The 9,371-nt window shown below is 38.1% G+C and overlaps 1 protein-coding gene across 2 annotated transcripts in view; it reads right to left on the bottom strand.

Annotated features, from left to right (window-relative positions):
* Positions 1-7,098: 7,098 nt before the first annotated feature.
* Positions 7,099-9,371, bottom strand: part of RCN1 (reticulocalbin 1) — an 83,232-nt gene continuing 80,959 nt past the window's right edge. For both annotated transcript variants that reach the window (XM_053720402.1, XM_053720401.1), the window contains exon 7: positions 7,099-7,707. In XM_053720402.1, coding sequence (XP_053576377.1) covers positions 7,600-7,707 — 108 coding nt within the window. In that variant the 3' untranslated portion in view covers positions 7,099-7,599. The remainder of the gene's footprint in view (positions 7,708-9,371) is intronic.

Genomic DNA, 9,371 nt, shown 5'->3' with positions numbered 1-9,371 from the left:
CTTCTAAAAGCTTTTTCAGAGATTCTTAGATCCTCACACATGCATCTGCATGCCCTGCTCTCAAAAAACAACTGCGCATAAATGGCGCGAAAATGAGGCTCAGTCTATGACTAGAAAGGCCCCCTGACTGAAAAAGGTGTCCAATACAGTGCCTGCCGTTTTATAAACGTTCCCCAAGATTATAAATGTCAATTGTTAGCCTAAATTTGAATAATATGCACAAATAAAGCAATCGATTTAGCCCATAAAAATGTCTACCAGTTTTTTAGCCCATAATAAGCCCTTTATTCTGTTTGTTTTTGACTAAGAAAATGGCTTACCGGTCCCCATGAGGGGAAATGACAGCCTTCCAGCATTACACAGTCTTGTTAGAAATATGGCTAGTTATACCTTAAGCAGAAAAGTCTGCTAACTGTTTCCCCCAACTGAAGTTACTTCATCTCAACAGTCCTATGTGGAAACAGCAATCGATTTTAGTTACTGTCTGCTAAAATCATCTTCCTCTTACAAACAGAAATCTTCATCCTTTTCTGTTTCAGAGTAAATAGTACATACCAGCACTATTTTAAAATAACAAACACTTGATAGAAGAATAAAAACTACATTTAAACACCAAAAAACTCTTAACCATCTCTGTGGAGATGTTGCCTGTGCAACGGCAAAGAGAATGACTGGGGTGGGCGGAGCCTAGGAGGGATCATGTGACCAGCTTTGCTGGGACTCTTTGCCATTTCCTGTTGGGGAAGAGAATATCCCACAAGTAAGGATGACGCCGTGGACCGGACACACCAATGTTGGAGAAAGTAGTTTAATGTCCAAAGAATGCATAGGTTCAAATGGAGAAGCCTGTAAAGCCCTCAGAACCAAATTAAGACTCCAAGGAGGAGAAATTGACTTAATGACAGGCTTAATACGAACTAAAGCCTGTACAAAACAGTGTATATCAGGAAGTATAGCAATTTTTCTGTGAAATAAAACAGAAAGAGCGGAGATTTGTCCTTTCAAGGAACTTGCAGACAAACCCTTATCAAAACCATCCTGAAGAAACTGCAAAATTCTAGGAATTCTAAAAGAATGCCAGGAGAATTTATGAGAACACCATGAAATGTAAGTCTTCCAAACTCTATAATAAATCTTTCTAGAGACAGATTTACGAGCTTGTAACATAGTATTAATCACTGAATCAGAGAAACCTCTATGACTTAGAACTAAGCGTTCAATTTCCATACCTTCAAATGTAATGATTTGAGATCCTGATGGAAAAACGGACCTTGAGATAGTAGGTCCGGCCGTAACGGAAGTGACCAAGGCGGGCAACTGGACATCCGAACCAGATCTGCATACCAAAACCTGTGTGGCCATGCTGGAGCCACCAGCAACACAAAAGACTGTTCCATGATGATTTTGGAAATCACTCTTGGAAGGAGAACTAGAGGCAGGAAGATGTAAGCAGGTTGATAACACCAAGGAAGTGTCAGTGCATTCACTGCTTCCGTCTGAACATCCCTGGACCTGGACAGGTATCTGGGAAGTTTCTTGTTTAGATGAGAGGCCATGAGATCTATCTCTGGAAGCCCCCACATCTGAACAATCTGAGAAAACACATCTGGATGGAGAGACCACTCCCCTGGATGTAAAGTCTGGCGGCTGAGATAATCCGCCTCCCAATTGTCTACACCTGGGATATGCACCGCAGAGATTAGACAGGAGCTGGATTCCGCCCAAGCAAGTATCCGAGATACTTCTTTCATAGCTTGGGGACTGTGAGTCCAAAACCTGATGATTGACATAAGCCACAGTTGTGATATTGTCTGTCTGAAAACAAATGAATGGTTCTCTCTTTAGTAGAGGCCAGAACTGAAGAGCCCTGAGAATTGGACGGAGTTCTAAAATATTTATTGGTAATCTCGCCTCTTGAGATTTCCAAACCCCTTGTGCTGTCAGAGACCCCCAAACAGCTCCCCAACCTGAAAGACTCGCATCTGTTGTGATCACAGTCCAGGTTGGGCGAACAAAAGAAGCCCCTTGAACCAAACAATGGTGATCTATCCACCATGTCAGAGAGTGTCGTACATTGGGATTCAAGGATATTAATTGTGATATCTTTGTATAATCCCTGCACCATTGATTCAGCATACAAAGCTGTAGAGGTCTCATGTGAAAATGAGCAAAGGGGATTGCGTCCGATGCTGCAGTCATGAGACCTAAAACTTCCATGCACATAGCCACTGAAGGGAATGACTGAGACTGAAGGAGCCGACATGCTGCGACCAATTTTAAACGTCTCTTGTCTGTTAGAGACAGAGTCATGGACACTGAATCTATCTGGAAGCCTAAAAAGGTGACCCTTGTCTGAGGAATCAAGAAACTTTTTGGTAAATTGATCCTCCAACCATGTTTCCGAAGAAACAACACTAGTTGATTCGTGTGAGATTCTGCAGTATGTAAAGACTGAGCTAGTACCAAGATATCGTCCAAATAAGGAAACACTGCAATACCCTGTTCTCTTATTACAGATAGTAGGGCACCCAGAACCTTTGAAAAGATTCTTGGAGATGTTGCTAGGCCAAATGGAAGAGCAACAAATTGGTAATGCTTGTCTAGAAAAGAGAATCTCAGAAACTGATAGTGTTCTGGATGAATCGGAATATGAAGGTATGCATCCTGCAAGTCTATTGTGGACATATAATGTCCTTGCTGAACAAAAGGCAGAATAGTCCTTATAGTCACCATCTTGAAAGTTGGTACTCTTACATAAAGATTCAAACTTTTCAGATCCAGAACTGGTCTGAACAAATTTTCTTTCTTTGGTACAATGAATAGGTTTGAATAAAACCCCAAACCTTGTTCCTGAGGAGGAACTGGCATGATTACCCCTGAAGACTCCAGGTCTGAAACACACTTCAGAAAAGCCTGAGCTTTTACTGGATTTACAGGGATGCGTGAGAGAAAAAATCTTCTCACAGGAGGTCTTACTTTGAATCCTATTCGATACCCTTGAGAGACAATGCTCTGAATCCAATGATTTTGGACAGATTTTATCCAATCCTTGAAAAACCTTAATCTGCCCCCTACCAGCTGAGCTGGAATGAGGGCCGCACCTTCATGCGGACTTAGGGGCAGACTTTGGTTTCCTAAATGGCTTGGATTTATTCCAATTTGAGGAAGGCTTCCAACTGGAAGCAGATTCCTTGGGAGGAGGATTGAGTTTTTGTTCCTTATTCTGACGAAAAGAACGAAAACGGTTAGAAGCCTTAGATTTACCCTTAGGTTTTTTATCCTGAGGCAAAAAAACTCCTTTTCCTCCAGTGATAGTTGAAATAATAGAATCCAACTGAGAACCAAATAAATTATTACCTTGGAAAGAAAGAGATAGTAATCTAGATTTAGATGTCATATCAGCATTCCAAGATTTAAGCCACAAAGCTCTTCTAGCTAATACAGCTAAAGACATGGATCTAACATCAATTTTGATAATATCAAAAATTGCATCACAAATAAAATGATTAGCATGTTGCAGTAAGCGAACAATGCTAGATATGTCAGAATCCAATTCATGTTGCGCTAAATTTTCCAACCAAAAAGTTGATGCAGCCGCAACATCACCCAAAGAAATAGCAGGTCTGAGAAGATGACCTGAATATAAATAGGCCTTCCTTAGATAAGATTCAAGCTTCCTATCTAAAGGATCCTTAAAGGAAGTGCTATCTTCCATAGGAATAGTGGTACGTTTAGCAAGAGTAGAAATAGCCCCATCAACTTTGGGGATCTTTTCCCAAAACTCTATAGATTTTGCTGGTAAAGGATACAATCTCTTAAACCTTGAAGAAGGAATAAAGGAAGTACCTGGCTTATTCCATTCCCTAGAAATCATATCAGAAATAGCTTCAGGAATGGGAAAAACACCTGGGGAAACCACAGGAGGTTTAAAAACAGAATTTAAACATTTATTAGACTGAACGTCAATAGGACTGGTTACCTCAATATCCAAAGTAATTAACACTTCTTTTAATAAAGAACGCATATACTCTATTTTAAATAAATAAGTAGATTTGTCAGTGTCAATATCTGAGGAAGGATCTTCTGTTTCAGATAGATCCTCATCAGAAGAGGATGAATTATTATGTTGTTGGTCATTTGAAATTTCATCAGCTTAATGAGAAGTTTTAATAGACCTTTTACGTTTATTAGAAGGTGGAAATGCAGACAAAGCCTTCATAATAGATTCAGAAACAAATTCTTTAAAATTTACAGGTATATCATGCACATTAGAAGTTGAAGGAACTGCAACTGGCAATGTACTATTACTGATAGAAACACTATCTGCATGTAAAAGTTTATCATGACAACTATTACAAATGACATTCGGTGGAATAATTTCTACAATTTTACAACAAATGCACTTAGCTTTTGTAGAACCCATGTCAGGCAGCAATGTTCCAGCAGAAACTTCAGAGGCAGGATCAGATTGGGACATCTTGCTCAATGTAAGAGAAAAAAACAACATATAAAGCAAAATTATCTATTTCCTTAAATGACAGTTTCAGGAATGGGATAAAATGCAAAAGCATAGGCCTCTTGATAGAAAAGAAAGCAGGAGGCAAACAACAATGGGGTATTGAAATAATGAAGAAAAAATTGGCGCCAAGTATGACGCACAACGTAACGTAAACTTTTTTGGCGCCAAAAATGACCGGAAATGACACACTTGCGTCACTAATGATGCTGCCGTGTGAAATCTCTCAACGTCACGTATGACGCCGGAAATGACGAAGTTGCGTCAAAAACGTAATTTCCCGTGCCAAAAACGTTTGCGCCAAAAATGACGTAAAAGTCTAACATTTGACGCACCCGCGGGCCTAATAACCGCAAATGCAAAAAGTAGTCAAATTGAAAAAGACTAAACCCCAGGTAAGAAATACATTTCTTAAAGTGTTTATATTCCCAAATATGAAACTGACAGTCTGCAGAAGGAAATACATTAACCTGACTCATGGCAAATATAAGTACAATACATATATTTAGAACTTTATATAATTTGCATAAAGTGCCAAACCATAGCTGAGAGTGTCTTAAGTAAATGAAAACATACTTACCAAAAGACACCCATCCACATATAGCAGATAGCCAAACCAGTACTAAAATAGTTCTTAGTAGAGGTAATGGTAAATTTGAGAGTATATCGTCGATCTGAAAAGGGAGGTAGGAGATGAATCTCTACGACCGATAACAGAGAACCCATGAAAAAGACCCCCGTTAGAGAAATCATCGTATTCAATAGGTGATACTCCCTTCACGTCCCTCTGACATTCGCTGTACTCTGAGAGGAATCGGGCTTCAACAATGCTGAGAAGCGCATATCAACGTAGAAATCTTAGCACAAACTTACTTCACCACCTCCATAGGAGGCAAAGTTTGTAAAACTGAATTGTGGGTGTGGTGAGGGGTGTATTTATAGGCATTTTGAGGTTTGGGAAACTTTGCCCCTCCTGGTAGGATTGTATATCCCATATGTCACTAGCTCATGGACTCTTGCCAATTACATGAAAGAAACGATCTTACCGGAATCTACACCGTGGAACAGGAACACAGCCTTTCAAGTGTGACGGATAGTAGCATCACCTCCGCCATGGACTTGAGAGAAGAAAGCAGGCAGCGAAGCGAAATTCGACAACGCTGATTGCTTGACGTGCTGTTAATATGAGTCGGGATGGTTTCGCAGAAAGAAACTCCCTGCATCTCTGACACTTCTCTGCCATCTTCCTGGGATGAAAGGCAAAGAATGATTGGGGGATGAGGGGAGTGGGAAGAGTATTTAAGCCTTTGGCTGGGTTGTCTTTGCCTCCTCCTGGTGGCCAGGTTCTTATTTCCCAAAAATAATGGAATGCAGCTGTGGACTCTTTCCATTTAAGAAAAAAATAGGGTTTTTTACGTGTCGGGTTTATTTTTGGGAGGTGGGTTAGACTTTTACGGGAGATTTAAAAAAAAATTCTTATGCTCCGGCAGTTTCTAAAGTGCCGTAAATCACTGGCGACTCCAGGAAATGTTTATTTACGCACATTTCTGGACATTCCTAGTTTATCCGACTTACTGCACTTTATGAACTGCCGGCGGGGTTTATGTGATTCCCCGATGTGCAAGGTGAAATTATTCTTTCCTGCTTTTTAAATAAAGATAGAAAGAGAATGAAGAAAAATTAATAGAAGTAAATTAGAAAAATTGCTTAAAATTAAATGCTCTATCTAAATCATTAAAGAAATTTGGGTTTAGTATCCCTTCAAGGCCCTACAATCAACCCCCTGGGTGATCCTGTCGGATGTATCGCACCACCACATGGGTGTTGCACTTACTTGCAGTTAAAGGGACAGTCTACTCCAGAATGAAAATTGTTTAAAAAGATAGATAATCCCTTTATTAGTCGTTCCTTACCACTGTGATTACCTTGTATCTAAGCCTTTGCAGACTGCCCCCTTATTTCAGTTATTTTTTGACAGACTTGCATTTTAGCCAATCAGCTCCCTCTCATAAGTAACTCCACGGGCGTGATCACAATGTTGTTATCTATATGGCACATATGAACCAACACCCTCTAAGCTGTGAAAAACTGTCAAATGCATTCAGATAAGAGAGTCGGCCTTCAAGGGCTTTGAAATTAGCATATGAACCTAACTAGGTTTAGCTTTCCACTAAGAATACCAATTGAACAAAGCAAATTTGATAATAGAAGTAAATTGGAAAGTTGTTTAAAATTGCATGCCCTGTCTGAATCATGAAAGTTTAATTTTGACTAGACTATGCACATTTTGATAATGGAATTAAATTGGAAAGTTTTTTTTTTTAAACTTGTATGCTATGTCTGAATCATGAAGTTTAATTTTGTCCCTTTAAATGTTAATGTTTTATCTTTTGTATAAGTGTGAGTAAAATGTGTCTGGCTCTATACATAAAAAGTCTGCACACCCCAGGCTAGTTGAAAGAAGAGCCAAAAATACTTTCGATGATAACGTATAGTTTTACTACATTTCCATGCAAAGCAAATATATCAATTTGAATGTCTTGTTTTCAGTCTAATTCTTTGATAAAATACGGAAACAAAAATGTATTTAAAATGTTTTGTTTATTAGGAATACTGATAATGTTAAATCTTTACATCTTGTCATTTTAGTACAGGTACGAGCTGTACTGTATAAAACTTTCAAACACAATATACAATTAAATTAATTGTTATTCTCAAACGGTAAACAAAATGACAATCTTTTATAAAGATTTATATGTACAAGGCAAAAGTTTCATCTTCTTAATTATTAAAAAATAACATACAGCAATTAGCTAACACAAATGACTGCACTTTTGCATTTAAAGTTCCTATATTTAACTGTTCTAATAATAATAAAAATAATATATAAAAACAAATCTACAAAAACAGACCTTGCAATCATGATCACATTAAAGCCAGTTTGTAATCCTTTCTCAAACACTAAAAACTAGTGTAAAAAACACAGTTTGAGGTAATGGGGAAAAAAAAGTTTAGTTTTTGTTGGTGCAAATATGAAGTTTAGTAAAAGTCAAGTGAATAAAAATTAAGATCACAGTTAAGATTCACAGCTCATCGTGGTTCCTCGTAAGATCTTCACCATAATTAGTAGCTTGGCTTCCTACAAACATATTCCAGTTTTGTAAGACTTCGTCCTTGGTAAGCAATTTGTCCTGGAAAAGGCAACAAGAGAAAATAAATAAGGACCATTAAATATAGTAGTATTAATTAACGTGTGAATAAAAAAAAGACAATGAAATAGCAATTTGAATTTTAAATGAGCAGTAGATTTTTTTTTTGACAAATTTTAAAAATTGACACCAATATGTCGCCCCCTGTATCATGTGACAGCCATCAGCCAATCACAGACTCTTATACATATACACAGTGAACTTTTGCACATGTTCAGCAGTAGCAGGTGCCTCAGAAAGTGTGCATATAAAAATGACTGTACATAATTTGCTCTAACCTTGCACGTGCATGTGAAATGGATCTTTATTCATTATTCTTGAGCAAAATCACCCTTTTTTAATTAAGGCCCCTCTAGTGCAGAATATACTTGCACACAACATTTGTTTTACACTTCCTTTAACTTGAGTCAATAACTTTCACAAATGATTGAGAAGAGAATAGAAAAGCACAGTCTATTCATGTACTGACAGATCCCAATCTATCTTTTGGGCATACCTGTTCTAGACTATAACATGCGGGTCTGCAAAGCTAAATATCCACAAAAAAGTGAAATACCAGGGGTACAGGGATATAGGAGGTGGCGCTCCTGTCCTGCAACCTCATCCTACCTTTATTTTATTTTTTTATTAAAGGGACCGTCTATTGCAGAATTGTTATTGTTTAAAAAGATAGATAATCCCTTTATTACCCTTTCCCCAGTTTTGCAAAACCAAGACTGTTATACGAATATACTTTTTACCGCTGTGATTACCTTGTATTTAAGATTCTGCAGACTGCCCCCTTATTTAAGTTCGTTTGACAGACTTGCATTTTAGCCAATCAGTGCTGACTCATAAGTAACTCCACGGGAGTGAGCACAATATTATTTATATGGCACACATGACTAGCACAGTCTTGGTGTGAAAAACTGTCAAAATACGAGATAAGAGCTGGCCTTCAAGGCCTCCGAAATTAGCATATGTGCCTACCTAGGTTTAGCTTCCAACAAAGAATAACAAGCGAACAAAATAAAGTTGATGATAAAAGTAAATTGGAAAGTTGTTTAAAATTGAATGCCCTATCAGAATCATGAAAGTTTAATTTTGACTAGACTGTCCCTTTAAGTCTCCCTTTGTTATCCATCTGTTTGCTCAGCGAAGTGCACTAGACATGCAAAAAAGTCACCTTTCAAATTAAGGGCAACAGGCACCTTTGAGGTTTGGCAGTGCTACAGTAATGAACGTTAACTGGTGAACACAACAGCAATCACTGTGCAGCATGCAAGGACTCAGATCTGAAGAATGAGTTTATTTATATAAATAGGGGCATATATATAGTTATTTAAATGGGAATCTAATTCTACCACAATACAGGGAGTGCAGAATTATTAGGCAAAAGAGTATTTTGACCACATCATCCTCTTTATGCATGTTGTCTTACTCCAAGCTGTATAGGCTCGAAAGCCTACTACCAATTAAGCATATTAGGTGATGTGCATCTCTGTAATGAGAAGGGGTGTGGTCTAATGACATCAACACCCTATATCAGGTGTGCATAATTAATAGGCAACTTCCTTTCCTTTGGCAAAATGGGTCAAAAGAAGGACTTGACAGGCTCAGAAAAGTAAAAAATAGTGAGATATCTTGCAGAGGGATGCAGCACTCTT

Source organism: Bombina bombina, chromosome 7 (assembly GCF_027579735.1).
Source record: "Bombina bombina isolate aBomBom1 chromosome 7, aBomBom1.pri, whole genome shotgun sequence".
Classification (NCBI taxonomy): Eukaryota; Metazoa; Chordata; class Amphibia; order Anura; family Bombinatoridae; genus Bombina; species Bombina bombina.
This window is presented reverse-complemented; position numbering and strand designations above follow the sequence as displayed.